The sequence below is a fragment of the Coturnix japonica genome, chromosome Z (assembly GCF_054131305.1).
Source record: "Coturnix japonica strain WE chromosome Z, WE-NBRP24, whole genome shotgun sequence".
NCBI lineage: Eukaryota > Metazoa > Chordata > Aves > Galliformes > Phasianidae > Coturnix > Coturnix japonica.
This window is the reverse complement of record NC_140702.1, coordinates 3,337,324-3,356,667: the sequence shown is the minus strand read 5'-3', so window position 1 is coordinate 3,356,667 and position 19,344 is coordinate 3,337,324. Positions and strand designations below refer to the sequence as shown.

The 19,344-nt window shown below is 48.6% G+C and overlaps 2 protein-coding genes across 2 annotated transcripts; both read right to left on the bottom strand.

The window, feature by feature from the left end:
• Positions 1-1,271: 1,271 nt before the first annotated feature.
• LOC146753525 (rho GTPase-activating protein 32-like) lies at positions 1,272-7,037 on the bottom strand. The gene is made up of 12 exons (XM_085530588.1): positions 6,906-7,037; positions 6,718-6,795; positions 6,463-6,544; positions 6,049-6,192; positions 5,525-5,627; positions 5,232-5,364; positions 4,656-4,735; positions 4,189-4,296; positions 3,790-3,929; positions 3,104-3,305; positions 2,597-2,742; positions 1,272-2,270 (listed from the first exon to the last, which is right to left on the bottom strand). Exons 1-12 carry the CDS (start codon positions 7,017-7,019, stop codon positions 1,846-1,848), a joined length of 1,755 nt encoding a protein of 584 aa, XP_085386714.1. The 5' UTR covers positions 7,020-7,037; the 3' UTR covers positions 1,272-1,845.
• A 5,277-nt stretch (positions 7,038-12,314) lies between these two features.
• Positions 12,315-16,428, bottom strand: LOC146753524 (obscurin-like protein 1). The gene is made up of 3 exons (XM_085528877.1): positions 15,097-16,428; positions 14,434-14,697; positions 12,315-12,518 (listed from the first exon to the last, which is right to left on the bottom strand). Exons 1-2 carry the CDS (start codon positions 15,329-15,331, stop codon positions 14,468-14,470), a joined length of 465 nt encoding a protein of 154 aa, XP_085385003.1. The 5' UTR covers positions 15,332-16,428; the 3' UTR covers positions 12,315-12,518; positions 14,434-14,467.
• Positions 16,429-19,344: the final 2,916 nt, after the last annotated feature.

Here is a 19,344-nt window from a genome sequence, read left to right as displayed (position 1 = left end):
GAGTGGAGTACTGTAACTTTCTCTCCCAACAGAAAAATAAAAACACATTCATTATTATTTATGGAAGACTGAATGCAGTTAATGCTCACTGGTTTGAGGTCTCTGGGCATAACCCTGACTGTGAACAGAAGCAATTGCTGAAACAATCTGTCAAAAAAAGACTGGAGCTTCCTCTTCCGAAAGGCGGTCCTTAGAAACAATGCAATCAAACAGCTTCCCTGTAAGATAAGGTTATCTGAAAATGCATTTAGAGAGTATCAGTGAAAGATAAGTAACAATGACAGCACAGAAAGCAGAAACTATTTCTTACCTCTAAGACTATAAATATTTCTTTGACGTCTCTCTTACATGATACAATGTGCAAACACGTTGATGACTTCAGTTCTTCATGGCATCAATTTCTGTTTTAGCATGAGGCAAGTCATCCTTAAGAGACCATAAAAGCAAGCGATGAAATCGCTAACTACTGTGACATACCAGGTACCACATCTGACTGCTGTGGAACAGAACAAGCACATATGGGACAGTACACAATTCAACATCAACTCAGCAATGACTGGCATCACTCCCATAGAAATTCTGAAACAGAGCTGTGAAAACTGAAAAGAAAAACATTCAGCATTTTCATTGGCATTTTGGTAAAGTTACTGTAATAATATAACAATAATGTAATGTAATGTAATAACGTAATAACTTCCTCCATTTTACAGCCAGAGAATACTGCCCTCTGAACAACCAGCAACAAGATTTGTGGTGCTCTGTTAAACTTTTTCCAGCTCTACAGCATCTTTCAAAAGGCAATGGGACCAGTAGGCTGCATTCGTATGTACCATCCCACCTGCCCCCGTGTTCTAGAGAACTCCACAACTCCAACAGAAGATATTATCATATTTAAATGCCTTTTGGCTTACCCCTAAAGTAACTTTCTACATGATTTTTACTGCAACATTTTCACCAGTAAGAAGATGCCGCCCGAGTTTTACTTTTGCAAAACCACCTACAATTCAAAACACAGATGCTTAAAGTTGAGCGTGAATTCTTCTCTAATATAATACAACAAGTAAAGCAGAGTACCTAGCATTGGGTGTAATGTTTTAATTAGAGGAAGAGGTAATCAGCACCATCTATTTCCAACTGGTTTCAAAAATCCAATTTCAAGTTTATACTAATGAAACCTGACTTAGAGAACTGACAGGAGCTGTCAATCTATTCTCAGATTAATTCTAGAGTGGTGATGCAGACTGTTAGGCGTGCTGTTTCTGTACAAAGATGACACTTTCCCGTTCCAACTGTTTCATGGAATTCCTAGTACTTGACAATTCCCTCGTAGTCACTGACAGACATCCTGAAATGTGCAAGAACTGAAGATCCTCCAAGCACGTGCAATGAGGAAGTGCCAGCAGTGTTCACATCCTACTTAGGACATATTCTTAGAGGCAGAAGGGACACTCGTGGCAGATCCAGCAATGCTCATCTTCTCACCAACGTGCATCCCCCTCTCACCCAGCAACAACAAAACACAGTGCATGAAGCTGGCTTCACTTAGGTTAACAATATGGAACATCCCTCAGGGCTTTGTGCCACAGAGCAGTAGCAGGGCTGGACTACAGCTTTAGGAAGCAGTGGAAGCCTTTCCCTATATGGTTACAGTGTCCCTGCACGCACCCCACAGCCAGAGCGTTGCAAGCTGAGCTGCCTTGATGTTTCTTGCACTCATCCCAATCTCTGCGAATGAAGACTCGGAATGCAGCCAAAGTATTGATTGAGCACGAGCGTGCCTTTATTCAATGAGACAAAGGAGGACGTGAGAGGTCCAGGCTTTTAGATGGGACCAATCCTCTGTTGTTATGGAGAGTGTGGCTCAGAGACGATGCTGCTGCCTGTAGCCTGGGACTCGTGGCCTGATTCTACACCCTCCTCTGTCATGTTCGGCTTCTCCTCAGTGATGCTGACCTGAGCCTGCGTGGTGGTGCTGCTGTCAGGGCACTCGGGCTTTGCTTGGGCTGGGCTGTCCTGGAAAGCCACAGGGTTGCAATCCAGGCTGGTGCCTGAGGTGTCTGGCAGGCTCAGGTCAGCAGATTCAGCAGGGATTGCATGAATTAGAGCTTGAAGGTCGATGATATTCTTCTTTCCACCGCTGCACTCACATAAAATAATGTCGTTTGAACTGCAGCATCCTGTGCTTCCTAACAGCTCTATATTGATGGAAGCACAGGATGCCGCATCATCATCTGCCCTGCATCTTCCGTTAACACAAGGGCTGGAGTCACCTAGGAAGGAATAGATGTACAGTGGTTAGTATTGAGCATTTGCAAGATGAATCATGAAAGAGGTTCTTGCCATTTAGCTATGTAGTGGTGGTGGGCAGAAGCAAATAGGCTTCTAGCAACAGTGTCACTGTCTTGAAAGTGATCCTCGTGCAGGACTAGCTCTTGTGTTGACAAGAGACTCATTTGGGAAAGACAGGGGTGAACGGTCAACCAAAAATGTCAGGCACAGGCTTGAAAGCTAGGAGGAGGTACAAGCCCACTGAAAGCATAAATTCTACCTGTGTTGCTGACAAGCAGTGTTTTGAAAGCTGGATTTACACCCTTACCTGCCAGGACCACGACTTCAGCTTCAGAGGGCTCCCTGGCGCTGCTCTGCAGTTGGTGTTCGGCCACACTGGATGGTCTGTGCAGGCAGAAGCACGAACACCAACTGCCAGCTGGTGACTCTGCCCTCCTACTGGGAGAACGTGGTCTGGAGAGAGAAAACAGAGCATGCTGTCAGTCGTGGTGCAGGGTGAGGAAAGAGCTGCACCGAGCCCTTGCCAATTGTTACCCGTTCGTGGCAATGCCTGCTTTCTGCTGAAACACAGCTTAGAAACACGCTCTGTTTCAAACAGCAGAGGATGTTTCCATTCCTACAGCTCAGCCCTCAAGTCCTGCTGGCTACATTTCTCTCAAATATGTCAAGCAAGATGTGGAGCATGTGAGCAAAGGCTCGACAGCCGGACAGGACAGGAGCTGGCAGGCTCATATATATATAACGGACAAAAAATAAACCACTAAGACCCACCCGACCAATGATGATAGGGGCTGGAAAGGGAAGTCCTCTTTACCTTTCAGATGGAAAATCAATGACCGTGTGGAATCTCCCTTGTACAGCTGCGGGGCCCTCCTCCATGTCGATGTTGCTGCTTTGTGTCACTGCAGGAGAGCTGCTCTGGCCGCTTTTCTGAGCTTGGGCCTCCTGCAGTGTCAGCAGCTTTGCAGATGGAGGAGACACCCACACAGCCTTGGGCCCAGGCAGAGAACTGTGCCCTGCAAGGGAAAACCACAGGTAAGATCGATGATCAGAAAGCAGCAGCACAGCCATCCCAGTTCTGCAGTTCTCTCAGACTTTCTCATCCAAGCCACTCAAAGAAGAGGAGCGCAAAATAACTCTGTGCTCAGAGTTATGCTTGTGGCAAAGGACACAGCCATAATTAAGAGCAACTCTCTGTATCATAACAGGCAAACAAAAAGCCTAGAAAAACTAGGGGGCAGGGATCTCAGAAAGCTTTGTTGCGACACTTCAATCAAGCTTCACCTGCTTGCAAAACATCTTAATGGCAGTGATGGTTTTACCCATGTAAGGTTTGGGTTTGGACACTCTCAGGATCAAGGAGTCGGGCGCCATATTCAAACCTAGGCTAAGAAGCCTGCTGTCTCCTTGACAGCAAAAGCATTTTCAAAGGTCTTTTAGAAGGCCTGGATTGGATCAATTTGTCAGATCAACATCAAGCTAAAGGAGGAAGAAGCTCACCCTCTCCCACGGCTGTTGTGGAGTTGGAGCAGAATAAAACATCTGCGTGGCTGATGAGCAGTTCTACCACAGCCGACTGTGCCTGCAGCTCCATGCAGGCAGCTTCATTGCTGGCGCAGGCAGACGGGCTCTGCTGGGATCTGAAGAAAAGGCAGATCTTATAAGTCATTTCCCCAAGATCATTTCCCCAAGTCTGAATTTCTGTAGCCAAAAACTGTCAAACTGGGCTCTGGAGACTTCCGCAGTGGGCAAACAGCGATGCCACTGACGAAATTCTCCTGGATTATCAGGGACACAGCAGTCCCAGCTAAACAAGTGAGTAGAAACTGTCATCTACAAATTGTGCCCCTGGGGTTGAAGGAGAGCAGAATTAAGCATCATGTTGACAAAGAAGTTTACCTTAAGAGGTTTGGAGCCCACACAATCGCTAAGTTCCTAGCATCCATGCTGGTGACGGAGCAGTTCCCGGCCAGAGACGCAAGGTGCCTCATAAGGTACTGCAGAGTCCTGGAAAACAAGAGAGGCAGATGTTCAGCACCAAAAAGCAAGCCGTGCTGCAGTGCACAAAACAGACCTCCATTCATGCTGGTTGTTGTCATTGCTACCACCCTGAATATGAAGTAGATAAAATGTTCCCGGTGCCACCATGCTGCAGCACCAAGACCCACAAAGCACAGCCGCAGCCAACGGCTGCACCACCGTGCCACCATGCAAGGAACTGACCCAATCAATTGACCCAATGCAGCCTTCAGCCGCTGCAGCGTGCACAGGCATGATGTTGCAGGTGTGAGACAACACCTGGAATCGCATCATTGACCTCTTAAATGCAGCAGGGCTGAGCTCAGCAGACCGAGTGCAGCACTGACCTGTAGTGAGGAGCGGGCAGCTGCTGGATGGCATCCTTCATTCTGTGAACCCGCTCCTCCTCTGCAGCACCAGCAGCGTCCTGGAAAAAGGCAGGAAGGGATTCAGACACCAGTCAGGCTGGAGAGCTGCCACAGGTTTGGGAACCATGGGGACAGCGCGCTGGTGGTCAGCACCGAGGCAGACTCGATGCCTTCCAAGAGGAATCAGGGGAACACAGCAGCACGCAGCCTGTGCCATCAAGGACAAGCAGTGCAAGCTCTAGGGGGGTTTACAGCCTGATTGCGCAGTGCAGCTCCTTGCAGCAGGCATTCGTCTCCAATTTGCTATTAACCCCATTCTACCAATAACTGGGGAACAGCATAGGAAAGGGAATTCTCACAAGCATTGTGAATAGCTTAAAAAAGCACCTCTTGGCAGCACCACAAGTGCCATCAGTGAGAGGCAGGATGTGGCAAAGACATGCTTCATGGGGCTAACAGAAAGAAGACCCCAGAGCTGGGGAACTGCTGCAACCACTAGCCAAGACGCCGAGGGAACAGGTACGTGTCATTTCGAAGACATTGCCCTGTGCTTACCAAGAACTTGTCATACAGCTGCTCAGTCAGCAGCGGGTTCGGGAGCTCCCTGAAATACATTTTACACAGGGAGCTCACGCTGTGAATTTCCTGGACACTGAGCTCGGGAACTTGCTCCGTATCGAATTCATGGCTGTAGAGAAGGACATAGAATTGGGCAGAGGGCTTTGAGAAAGATGAGAACAAGTTCACAGCCACACAAAATACAGTCAAGAAAAGGAAGGGGTTCCTCTGAACACCCGCAGCATGGCACGGGCCCCTACTAACAGCTGTGTCAGTTGCAGCACTCTTACCGTAGTCGCTGGATCTTTGATGCCACACCGGACAGGCGGTATATCCCTCGCACCACGCCATGCTCCTCAACGAACTCAGCGCAGCTCTGGAGGACCTGGGGAACTACAGAAAAAGAGCCAGCGGTTAGCTCAGCTTCTTACTCATGTCCTGGTTCAGGCAGCGCCCTTCTCACATCCCGTCCTCTAAGCCCAGCCGGGCTATCGCTTGCTTCCTCCAGAGAGGAGAAAGCTGGCAGAGACAGCTGTGAGGAAACTGCACAGAGATGTGTTCTTGGCTTTCCAGAAATGCCACGACCTATCAACAGCCTGGAGAAAGTAATTCTGGCAAAGCCACAAACACTGCAAGTCCCATCACAGCTCCCTCGAGAATCTAAAGACTAGAAAAGCTAGGAAAAGAGTGCAGGATGCTCTCTGTTGCCACAAGGCTTCCTACATTTTCAGGCTGAAACAATTACTAAATATCATCTCCCTTTCACATTTAGATACACAACAGAGGAAGATCTCAGGAATGGGCTATTTCTTACCATCACGGCCAGAGCGCAGAAGGTGCTGCACCAGGTCACACCCAAACACCCCTTCCTTCTTTGGTTCAGGCTCCGTCGCTCTCCTGGGGCGGGCCGTCACCAAGGAGCGAAGGAAGGGGATGAGCTTGCCCCGTCTCCTTGGCACTGCACAACAAAACAAAGAAACCAGTTCATTTCAGGCTTCGCTCGGTTGGACGAGGCCAAACATAATGCATTCGACAAAGCATGTAACAACGGGAAGAGCATTCCCAACAAGGACGCGCAAGAACAGATTTTCCCCATCCCTGGAGGTGCCCAAGCAGCTTAATGCAGTCCTCTTGCTAAGCTTGCTGTACTTGGGCATTAATGAATCCCCTGACAGCAACATTCTGACCCCATTTTACTAACCCGCATTATCAAATGTAACATATGTACCTGGTTTTGGCAAGGAATTCAGGAGGGACTCGGGAACCTTTCCACTGATGAGTTCCACGCACTCACCAGGGAAAGATCCAACCTGTAATAAGAACAAAAAAACAGGCGGGCATTAGCCTGAGCCCAGAGCCAAAGGGAAAGTCCTCTGACACCGACACAGGGCAACCGTTTGCATCCTGTGCAGGCAGAACACCTGCAACCTGAGATTCCCAACTCTACTCAAGTTGTGCTCTCTAGTCGGAAACGTGTGCCTACCTCAAAGCCACGCTTGCCTCTCCAAAAGGGGCTCAGCTCCTTTGGTGGCATGTCAACAATGCTCACCAGATCTCCAACCTGGAAGAGATTGAAACGTCAATCCCACATTCAGAAAATCTTGTAGGAAAACAGCTCAAATGACTGCCTTCTTCTATGCATGACAACAAGGAACGCCTGGAACTGCTTACCTCAAGGGAGAGCTCACCCGGCCCCTGGGCGACGTAGGTCCTAATAACATGGGCCGCTGCAATTGCTGGAACGTTCAAAGATGACATAGCACGCTCCAGCTGCGGCTTCCGCATGTTATCAGCCTGAAAAACAGAGCACAGGCCGTGGTCAGGAGATGAGGACAAACCAGGAGGATTTCAAGGTGAGGAGCACATCTGCAGAGAAAGCTGCAGCAAATGCGCTCCGTCCTTATCAGGAGCACTTCAGAAGGAGCTGCATGTCTCATAACAGTTCTTTCCCTTCCTGGCGTGCATTGCCAGGCTATGCAAAGATGCATCTCTCTCTACCCAGACTAATCAGCAATGGCACTGGCGCAGACAGCTGGCCAGGCCCTTTTTGGCCCGTTCTTTCATGCAGGAGAGTACATCTGCAGCTCCTTCTAATGGCTCAACACAGGGAACAAAGACCAGACAGAGCTTCATACTGTACCTCCGTCGCCGCCACCTCAGGCTCACGGCTGATCTCACTGCACGCAGCACCCATCACAGAAAGTGTGAAGAGCTGGAACAGAGCAGAAACACACTTCTGGTTTCTCTATTCACACAGCACAGTATGGACAGACTTCTTCAGAGCTACCCGCGCATACCCTGCGGCAAAACCATGCGGGGGGACAAAACATGGCACGTACCTGGCAGTGAGATCACCTCAAGCTATCTGCAGCAGTTCCTTGTCGCTTTGCTCAGATGGAATGAGAGCAAAAGCTGCACCAAGGCAGTGGGCGGAGGGTGAGGAGAGGAGAGAGAAAGAGCAGGTCAGTGAGCAAGGCTAAGACAGTCATGGAATAACACACACAGCACAACCTTCCCATCCACTTGCTGCAAGACATGCTGAGTCTCAGGCTACGTGATGCCTGTCCACCCACTGTGGTGGGTGCATTTACAATGCTTCCAGTACTGAGCAAAGACAATGGAAGAAGCACGGGACAGGTGCCAACTTTACTGATACCCCCTTTGGAACGTGTGTACCAGGGGAAAATTACGTCTGATGGTCAAGAGTAAGCAATATGGTGCTGTGAGCTCAAACAGCCAGCAGTTCTCAACACGTCACTGCCCACCCGTCCATCCCATGCTGGTTCAGCTTACCTACAAGCTGCTGCGCACGACGGTGTGAAGAAAAAAGCACAAAAGGCACTAACTAAAACCACTAACTAACTAACGGCACTAACTAACTAACAACACTAACTAACTAACGATACTAACTAACTAACGACACTAACTAACTAACGACACTAACGACACTAACTAACGACACTAAAGGCAATAAAGGCACAAGAACAACAAAGCAACCAACCACTCCGACCACTAGCTCACCCACAAAGGAACACAGAACGCACCGCTCCTCCCCTCATTCCAGCCGCTTATGACATCACCAACGGCCAACAGCCTGGTCCACCATGACCCCCAACAAGGCGGGGAGCCAAGACCACGTGGTCACATCTGATTACAACACGGCACCACAACATTCCAGGACTCAGTGTGGGCTTGGAATTCTATCCTGGTGTGGCAGCGCAATGGGAGGTGTTAGGGCACAGCTGAAGAGCTGACAGACACCGGACGTTTCCAAAGGAGGGTGCCAGATTAACACTCAGCATTCTCTTGCGGGGCTCTTAGGGATGCTTCAAACCCATTTTCACTGCCTAGCTCATTTCTAGAAAGTCCAGTTGAGAAATGCTCACTTTGTCTGGGGAATGCCTCTATGCATCATGAATTAAAAATAAAATAAAATGGGCACGCGACCCTATGAAACTTACCTCTCTGCTCTTGCTGTCAGCCAGACACCTCAGATGAGCATGACGTGTCCCTGCTCCTGAATGAAGATCCACCCAAGTCTGTGTTCCTCTCTGCTCCATCTCTGGGTCTAAAAGAAACACAGACAGAGATGATTACAAGATCCTTTGTACAGACGAAAGACACGGGTGCACACGAATTCTGTTTAGCAAGAAATACTACAGTCCCAATGGACTGTGGTGGTAGTACTTGAATCCTCATTTGGGGCTGGAGCTCAACAGGTCAACACATCAGAAATAACACAAAGTGCATCTGGAAGACGTGTCTCAAAGCCCAGAAAATCCAACACGGGAGGGGGCTGGACAGTGGACCACAAGTGTCCATTTCCATTGCAGCTCCCTGTAGAGAACAGCACCAATCAGCAGGCGTGAATCAATTCATTCACAGGCTGCACAATGACTCTGTTCTTTACATGATAAAGAAACACACAGAGATTCCTGACCAAAAAGTTGGGAGTTAAGAACGACCAAAGAGGTTCCTGTTCCTACGCCTCATCCTCTCACCCCAACTCCTGGGTCATGCCCACAGGCTTCAAGTCAGCTCTCAAATCCATTGAACTCCAGTCACAGAACTCCATCAAAAAGGATGTCACACATGTGACACTTACATACATTTTGCGTCAGAAACAGTGACGCCAGCAGGAGCAGAGAGGTGACTGTCCCCCTGTACCCAGCACTGGTGAGGCCACAACTCGAATTCTGTTTCCAGTTTGTGGCCCCTCACTGCAAAAAAGACACTGAGGCATTGGAACGTGTTCAAAGAAGGGCAACAAAGCTGGTGAGGAGCACAATGGGGCCATATGAGGAGAGGCTGCAGGAGATGGGAATGTCCAGCCTGGAGAAGAGGTGGCTCAGGGGAGACCTCATTGCTCTCTATAACTTCCTGAAGGGAGGTTGCAGTGAGCTGGGGGTCAACCTCTTCTCTCGTGTCATTATTGATAGAACTAGAGGGAATGGTTTCAAGCTGCAGCAGGAGAGGTTCAGGCTGGACATTAGGAAATATTACTTCTCAGAAAGGGTGTCCAGGCACTGGAATGGACTGCCCAGGGAGGTGGTGGAGTCACCCACCCTGGGGGTGTTCAAAGAATGACTGGATGTTGTGTTGAGGGACGTGATTTAGTGGGAGCTAGTGGTAATAGGAGAACGGTTGGACTGGATAATCGTTTAGGACTTTCCCAACCCTGGTGATTCTATGATTCTGTGATTCATACGCTAAGAAGCAAGGAGAGGCTCTTTTGTTAAATCTTTCAGTAGAGAGAAGAGTTGATATTCGCTTCTCCTGACAACAGAAACACGGTACCAGCTTTCTAAGCCAACCCACCTACAGCAGGCAGACAACGCATATGTAAAGGAGCACGCACATCCCCTCCGACATAACTTGAGACGACAACCCACCTTCAGATCTCTGTGCATTTCCCTTGTTTCACACCCATGCAGCCTCGCTGCAGCTCCATGGGTCTCACACAAGGCCTACAGGACCTTCCTCCACAAACCCCATTTGCAGGCCTTGCTCCGTGAGGATTGCCACCTGCCCTCCTGAGCAAAAACAAGCACTAAGAACGAGAGTAAAGCACACTCGATTCGCCCTGGCCTGGCCCAAGCCCCAGTCCTACCAGACAGTCCCTGGGATGAAAACTACTCCACAAACACCAGATGGACACCAGCAAACAAGAAGTTGATCAGATCCAACCCCAAGCAAGCACCAAGCCTGCCCAGGAAGCTCTTTGCCATCTGCTTTGTCATCCCCTTCCACTTCCCCTTCCTCTTCCCGTCCCCTTCCCCTTCCCTCCACACCTCAATCCCAAAGTTGTTTCCACACCTGCCAGCACGTGTTACCTCGCACCTGCTCATCGCACAGAGCTTCAACAGCACCAAATTTGCTTCCGGGGCCCTCCTTCAACTCACTGTGCTAACACTCATGATTCAAATTACACAGAAATCCTAGCAGAAGTTCTCAGTGAGAACTGCACCTAACATTCCTCCTTCTACAAGCAAACAGGCCCAACACGTGTTCATAACAATGCGTGCATCAAAAACAAGCAGAGATGGCACGGCAGGGCAGACGTACTCGGTGTGCACGTCTGAAGCCATTTGAGAACCTAGTCGCTCTTGCTGCATGACCCCTGACTTCTGTTAAATGCTGAACGGTCCCCAGAGCACCTGTTTCCATCAGCTGCCACCATCCAAAGCAGCCAGCCTTCTTGCGGTCACCTGGCCCAAACATCCCTTTTGCTCTACACTTGATTCCTGCAAGAGGAGGGAGCCTGGCACGCAGACCATCCTTCCAACACCCCATCCCAGCAGCAAGGGATCACAGCGCTGGCACAGCTGAAACAAAAAGGGTGTGTGAGTTTCCTGTTAGCACTCAGTGTGAACGAATCTACCACTGAGCAACACCGTGAGCACCCACTCACCTCAGCACAGGTCAACCTGTAACCCCAGCCTTCCCCTATCCACGTGCACATGCACACCCGTGTGCCACCCTGCCTGCTTTGCACACCCCCATGCACGCACCGCATCATGTGCCCTCCTTTGCATTCACAGACATGTGCAAACCATCCCTGGGAACACCTACGTGCCTACACCTTCCACAAACACCCCTTTGTGTGCACCTGTGTGCAACCCAACTCCTCAGCACACGCACACGTTTGTGCCACCCTGTCCACGCACTCACCATGTGCCCTCCAGCACCCAAGGTTTGCAGAGATGCTCCAGATTGAGCCAGGGATGGAATATCACAGTGCTGGGACATGATTGATCACTAAGGAAAACACTTGGAAACACATTCAATCTGCAGAAGCTGTAATTACTGGGCACAGTCAGCTTTCCTATGGCTCAGCTGGAGTAGGAGGGTGCTCTCACACATCTGCTCAGGTGCTTCAGCTGAGACACTTGCACAATACTGGGACCATTCTGATGGAAACTGTGTCTTCAGATATCATGGTTAAATCCATCCAAAATGATCAAGCGGAGCCTTAGCTCTTGAGCAGCACTTCTTCCCCACCCTTCACTACTCCAAGCAGCTCCAACAAACTTCTCAGAAGAAATCCAGGCCAGCACAGACCTGGCAGACCAGAACCAAGTGCAGCTGGTGGGACGGCAGTGCCCACTCCTTGCTTCCACCCTGCTCCAGCAGGTTAAGGAGTCTGAGCCTCACTGGCCTTTGACAGCTCAAGACTTTCAGCACCTCATGCCAACATTTCTCACTAAGATACACCTCAGGCATTGAATTCTCTTCTCACTACCTCCTCCCAGTCCTTCCCTAGGAACAGAAACCATTCAGATTCTACAGCAAACTACAGCATCTGCACTGCAAGAGCACACTGAACCACCAGCAACAGTGAAACATGGTTTTGGAGAGTGGGTTTGAAAACACACCTTTAGACAGCTGTCTCCCTGTAGCCAAAAGGAAACCAAGCAGCAAAAGAAGAGTCCAGCCTGAAACATGCTCATGCTACTAGCCCAGGTTTTTCGCAGTCAATGCAGAATCCATCCTGCTCTTGAGGTAACAAATGACCAGTGGGTCTCCCCTTGCTCCACCCCTTCTCCTTCAAAGCCAAAAAAAGAAAGAAAAAACAAGCAGAAGAAACCCAGACGTACCTTTCCACACACAGAGCAGAAAGTGGAACAGCAGTTGTCTCCTTCCTGAGACATGGTGGGGAGCATCCCAGAGGAAGCCCAAGTTCTTTGCTTCTCTCCACAGGGACTTCAAGCACTCTTGGCAAGAGCTGCTTTGGTTCTTTCTTCAACTGCTTCCATCACCAGAATCTCCTTTGGAAAAGGAACACTACAGAAAGAATCAGCAAATGAAAAAGAATGAGCAATAACCACTTTCCCAGCTTTCTTCTGACATGCAATTTAGACTCTCAATTCTGGCAAGGTCTTAAAATCAGCTGGTTACAAGAACTGTCCCCAAATATATCCAGCTTCTGTACAGCTGCCGTTATTTCTGACAGCGAGTGTAATCACAGAATCATAGAATGGCCCGGGTTGGAAGGGACCTCAAGGATCATGAAGATCAATCACCTCCCTGTCCCTGCTGGCCATCCCCTCTTCTGATGGAGCCCAGGGGACCATTTGCTCTCTGAGCTGCAAGAGCACGCTGAAGGCTCACGTTCTGTTTTTCATCCACCAGGACCCCCAGGTCCTTCTCTGCGGGGCTTCTCTTAAGGACTGCTCCTCCCAGGCTGTAGAAATGCCTGGGATTCCTCCAGCCCAAGTGCAAAACCTTGCACTTTGCTGTGTTGAACCTCATTAGATTCACCTAGGCCAACCTCTCGGCTGAGCTCCCTCTGAATGGCATCCCTTCCTTCCACTGCATCAGCCGCACCACTCAGCAAACAGCAGAGGGTGCACTCCATTGCATCATTGGTGTCACTGATAACCATGTAAAAAAGCACTGGTCCCAAGAACTGGTCCTGAACACCTCCAGGGATCCCACCACCTCCCTGGGCAGCCTGTGCCAGTTAATTCTGTGGGCAGAACTGCCAGTATGAAATATTATGCTATCGTGACAAAGACAGAGAAGAAAAGCAAAATTAATACTAGCTGACAAGCCTTGGCAGGGTGTTTTGCTCTCCTTAAATTTATACCCATTATTCAATTCTCTTTGGAGCTGTCTCCATGCCTCTCTGGAGTTTGTTCTTTGAGAAGAAGCAATTAAGTAAGCTCTCCAATGCCGAAGTGCATACACTACTCTAGGGCTTTCTCGTCTCTCCATGGATTAACAAGGGTGACAAGCCAGCAGAATATGATGAAGAGCCTCATGCATACTCAGTGTAAAAAAAAAAAGGCAATTGTTGCTGGGAAGAAGGTGCATTTGCATTTGTGTCATCTGCAGAGGGTACTGCAGAAATGGAAAGTATTCCACTGGAGCAAACAAAGGGTTCTCATTTATTGCAATCAAGGCCCAGCGTGTGGATCTCAGAGATCAGACCTACACCCTGCAGCAAAGCAGAGATCTTTTCTACATCTTTGCTCTTATTGGTAAATCTCACTGCAGCACCTGTCAGGAGCAAAGGCCTCGTTATTTCAATTTAGATCAGGCTAATGTGGTCAATGTTTGCTGCAAGATCTCTGAAAAAGTATCACCTTCTGTTCCTGCACTCATCATTGTGTCAGTGCTGAGCAATTCAAGATATTTCATTTGGTCTTCTTGCCGGATTTACTAAGTAAAAAACAACCAAACATCTCCTGCTACTGATTAAGAATGCTCTAAACATGCTTCTGCAGAGGTTTCCACCCAGTGACAAACAGCTTTTCCCATAATGAATGTTTATTTGTTCTATTTGGTCATGCAAAGCTGATTCATAGAGATATTATTGGAATGATTGCTCCCCTACTTCTAAACTATTCCAGTGCAATCAGAAAGGCTGTCTGAACCTGGAGCTGAAAGTACTGCTCTATGGTGATGCAGTGGTAAACCTGGTGACTGAATGCACTGGCCAATAGCTGTGAACTGCAGACATTCATCAGCTGGCATGAAGCAATCTGGTTCAGATACCAAGCAGCTGGGTAGACTGGCTTACCCTACACTCAGTGCTATCATGTTTAGGGCAAAACCAGGACTCACGTCAGTCCATGGGATGCAATTTCAGGTATTTGGTACAGGCAGTGAATGCCTGCAGCTCCAGTTCTAATCATCAGATCACAGCAACTATGCCTTGACTGGAAGAGGAAAGGAGAAGGATCAAAGCAAATACCTCTCACTCTCATCTTGGTGCTGACATCAACATTTTAGGCAACAAATTTCACTTCTGCTCCATCATCGTTCTTGGTGACCTTCTTTATGATTAGGCTGTGAGTAGTTTGGGTTCTCTTGATGATGCAGGTCTCGCTTTCCTGTAAGACTTTACCACTGAGGTACCAAGTGCCACAACATTTTGTAAGGTCAATAGTAAACATGGCATCCCCTCCAGGTACAGCTTCACCAGTTGTTAGGGGGGATTTCACAGCCAGGACTGGTTCTGAGGAAGAACAACATGGATGTCTTAATGCTCTTTAGATGCAAGTCTGGTATCTCATTTATGGATGGAAGATTTAATCATAGGCACATTTCTACTTGTCCCTTTGCATGAGTGCTGGAAGAAGCACTTCTATGCTTCAGATCTGTTACAGAAAGTTCTGCTTCTTGCACATGTGAGATATCAAAAGATAATAATATTCATGTCTCTGTCACAGAAACAGAACTTGTATCACTTTAGTGGTAGCTGGAGGTTGATAGGAGATAGGAGAACTAGGAATAAAGGAAAGCCTTTGGTGTGTTAATGCACTACTATCCTTCAAGTCAAAGGAAACACCTTTAGGGAACCAACACAGCTGCTCAGCACACACTGACCCATTTCCATTGGGGTTTTTGTGCTTACCAAGGTGCACGCTCCCTGGGAATTCCAGAGACGGGCTCTGTCCATGCGCATTGACTGCAGACACTCGGAACTGATCATCAGCCTCTTCAGACAGATTGCTCACTGTGAACTCTGGGACGGGGACATGAGACTCGTGGCACCTCACCCAGGTGAAGCCAGTTAGTTTATTGCCTTCCACAATGTAGCCATCGATTGGAATGGGGCGGTGCGTCTTCAGAGGGGACCATGCCAGCATCACTGAGGTTTCTGTTTTATTTTTCACCACAGGGTCAGCTGGGGGCTGGGTGGGAGGTTTTCTGGGAGCTGAACAGAAATAAATACAGAAATATTAGCATAAGGTCATGTAGGCTGGAAAAGACCTTCAAGATCAGCAGACTCAACTTGCAGCATGACCTACTGAGTCCCACCATTAACTACTGTGGTACCTGAGGACATACATGACAAGCTTATTCCTGCAGGTATTTGCATAGTGAATATATTCACCCTCTGGTTGCTTCGGAACATTTTAGAGGTTAAAATCCCATCAGACTTTTTCACTGTTTGCAGCCACTGATACAGGCAGGAGGCTGGGAATTACCTGATGGGCTCTAGTTACAGACTACTGACACAGTAAAGGATTGATTTCATTTCATTTTGGCCATCAGAAAGTTTGGTGTCTGGTTTAAGTCACCCAATTATAATTTAAGACTCCAATTACAATCATATAGAGAACAGCGCATTTAGGAGAACTCATCTCATCTTAATAAACCTGAATGAAATCACAGAATCATAGGATCACGGGAGGGCTTGGGTTGGAAGAAACCATCAAGGTCATTAAGTTCTAAACACCCTGCCATGGGCTGGCTGCCCACTAACCAGCTCAGGCTGCCCATCACCCATCCAACCTCGCCTTCAACACCAAGGACAGGCATCCACAGATTCTCTGGGCAGCCTGAAATGGAAGCAATGAGCCACATGTTGAAGATACTCAAATATTCATGACTGTAGGGAGCCAAATACTCCATACATATTGCCTGCCTGGTCAATGGTATTAAAATGCCAACAACAGACTCATCCAGCTCATTGAAAATGGTGTGAACATGGCGTACAGGATTCTTCCAGCAGCTAGTTAGATCTGCAAAGAGTAAAAATAGGAATTCTCAATGCGATACAGTTTTCCCTCATAACATAAATAGACGCATAACTGTTTTGGGGTGCACTGTTACCAGCCTGTCAGTTGCTGTTGGTCAGTGCTAGATGCCAAACGTCCCACTAACATAGCATGAAGCCAAAAGCTAGATGCTGGAATCAGATCTCCTGACCTTACCATCAGAAATTGAGATGTCATATTTTGCTCAGAGGTGCCTGCTTGTAGGAGGGACAGTTTCCGAGCTGTTTCTACTCCAGGATCCAGCTCAAGATTCAGAATTTAAACAGCAGTCAGAAATTAAACTGAGCTTTGTCACATCCATCAAATAGAAGGAGTGGTTGGGTTCTACAGCTTTCCAAATAACTTAGAAACTGGTACAACAATCAGATGCCGACCTTTTCTTTTTGAACTTGTTAATACATAGAGCTTAATAGCATCAGAATGCCCCAAGCACTTCAGATAACACGACAGCTGTAAACCCTTCTTTAAGGATTCCTTTGTTTAACCACTGAGTAACTGTAATTCAGTGGTGCTGCTGGGAGAAGGGAAGTCCTAATCTTCCCAGATGGTGAATAGAGTTGATGTTCACATGCAGACTGGTGCTGCAGCAGAGCCAGAAACCACTCATTTGGGAAACACAGCACCAAGAAAATAATGGGAATAGCTTCATAAAATCAGGCAGCTTCACGCAAATTTCCCTCTGATCATCACAGTGGCCCTCCTTTGGACCCACCCCAACAGCTCCACATCCTTCCCAGGCCTGGACACAGTGCTGCAAATAGGGCCTCACAAGAGCTGAGCAGGAGGGGACAATCACCTCCCTCTCCTGCTGGCCACCCCTTTTTCAGTGCAGCCCAGAATACACATGGATCTATCTTTTTCATACAGATATTCCCATAGATGTACATATATATACCACACCTACACCCCCTTAATCTGCTACAACTCCATTCTCCTGCTCCTGGGATAACGCAGAAGGGCTGAGACCTTCCAGCTGCTTCCACCCAGGGTCACACAGCAAAGCCGACCCTGCAGGAGTCTGCATCATTCTTTGCATGGCATTGCTAAGAGGAAGATCCCCCCCTACCCTTGGCTCTACACTCCAGGTGCTGTCTGCCATCTGTAAAGCCACCACAGCTCTCCTACTGGAGTTCCCATCTGCACAGTGACAGCTTGGTTTCTTCTTACTGTCCAAACAGCCACAGCCTCAGTGCTTCTCAAATCTCCCCTTTTCAGCTGATTTCCTCTTTCTAGTGGCTGGGCAATTCCTCCCTCTCACAGTCATCCCTCTGCCCCACTCTATGCCCACAGACCCACAGAGGGCACACAGAGCCAGCCCTGTCCCAGCAGCTGCTGCTTCACATCTGACAGTCTCAGGAGCTGAGATCCAGGCCGAGACAGCACTGCCCAGACATGGTTTGTAGGACGTTTGTGAGAGGAAATAGAGACTCCCTAGAGACCCCCACAGCCCCTGCACAGCTCTATAGAACAGTCTGATAGAACTACCTCTAGTAGAAGCAATCTCCACACAGAGATCCTTTCCCAGTGGCACTCAGCCCTTCAGTGGGGTCTAAGAGAGCTGCAGCCAGACTCAAACACAACTGCTCACACAGCTCAGCTGCCTTCACCTGTGCTCCTGACGCTGACACATTGCAGCCCCACATCCCCCTCTGCCCCCCCACAGCCCCACACCCCCCTGTCCTCCCCACACTCCCCATCAGCCCATCCCACCTCAGTGCTGCCTCTGTCTCTTCTCTCCTCTCCCCGTCCCAGCGCCGGCCTCCCCCGGCCTCCCATTGGGCAGCGGCAGCTCCGCCGGCTCCGATTGGCTGAGCCGCAGTGTGCGGGAGTGGCCGTTGTGGCAGTTGTGTTTGAGTCTGGCTGCAGCTCTCTTAGACCCCACTGAAGGGCTGAGTGCTTCTACTAGAGGTAGTTCTATCAGACTGTTCTATAGAGCTGTGCAGGGGCTGTAAAGGGAGCTGAGGGGGACTGTAGGGGGGATATGGGGCTGTGGTGGGCCATAGGAGGACTAGGGGCTCTAGGGGGCTCTGAGGGTGTGTAGGGGTTGTGGGGAGCTATTGGAGGATATGGGCAGGTATGGGGCTTTAAGGGGTGGTGTATGGAGAGATAGAGGGTTGTGGGGGCCTTAGGGTGATATGGGGCTACTGGGGGCTGTCGGGGGCAAATATGGGGAGGAATATGGAGTTGTAACAGATTTGGGGGTGTAGGTGTGGTATATATATATCTATATATATAGATCTGTCATTGTCTTCATTCGAAGAAATCTGAAAATTAGGAGTCCCAGCTGATAGTAAAGACTACCCAGAGGGATGGGATGACCATATGGACTGTAGAATGTGTGATAAACACTGTAAAGCAGTGTTGCTCCGGGAAATGGCCCAATACGACACAGAAGCAGCTTTAAATATCTTCAGTCACAAGCTGTTCATATCTAATGTCTATTTTACCCAATGTTTTCCAGTTCCTGAAGCAGAAGATGCCTTTATCAACAAGCAGAAGGTGCAAGAGGTGAAGGCTGCACCAACAGAAAATGCCACGCTGAGCTGCGAGGTGGCCCAGGAGAAGACGGAGGTGAAGTGGTACAAGGAGGGGAAACTGATCACCTGGAACAAGAAGTTCAGGGTGGAGTCAGAGGGCAAACAGCATCGGCTGGTGGTGAGCCAGGTGGAGAAGAAAGATGCAGGGGAGTACAGCTGCGAGGCTGCTGGCCAGAAACTCACCTTCAAGATTCATGTCACAGGTAAGACAGGTGTTGTCTGAAATACAGCAGAGAACAGTAAAGTAAAATCTAGTTTCTATTATACAGTGATCCAGTTGCAGTAGTCTGTTCTGAGGTTTTTTCCCTAGACTTGATTGCCTGGGTTTGTAGAAAGTATTTGGTTTTAGTATGGCACAAAGACCTGTTTCAGTCTGTCTGTAGAATAATAATTACTGATTTATGTACAATGGAAGCAATATTCAAGATATTATTCAAATCTCTCCTGTGCCTGAGATCCCAAACTGTAATTCTTGTTCACCGAAACATTTGACTAAGATAAGTATGTGCAGTGAGGCTGGAGTGCATGTTGTACGTGCAGCCTTTCATGGCAGGAGAAGCA

Coding starts and splice junctions, on each gene's coding strand:
- LOC146753525 (XM_085530588.1), bottom strand. CDS start 7,019: ATGCGGAAGCCGCAGCTGGAGCGTGCTATGTCATCTTTGAACGTTCCA. Junction 6,193..6,462: donor GAATTCCTTGCCAAAACCAG/GTACATATGTTA, acceptor TTTGTTGTGCAG/TGCCAAGGAGACGGGGCAAG. Junction 3,306..3,789: donor CACAACAGCCGTGGGAGAGG/GTGAGCTTCTTC, acceptor TTTCCCTTGCAG/GGCACAGTTCTCTGCCTGGG.
- LOC146753524 (XM_085528877.1), bottom strand. CDS start 15,331: ATGCTGGCATGGTCCCCTCTGAAGACGCACCGCCCCATTCCAATCGAT. Junction 14,698..15,096: donor CCCAGGGAGCGTGCACCTTG/GTAAGCACAAAA, acceptor GTTCTTCCTCAG/AACCAGTCCTGGCTGTGAAA.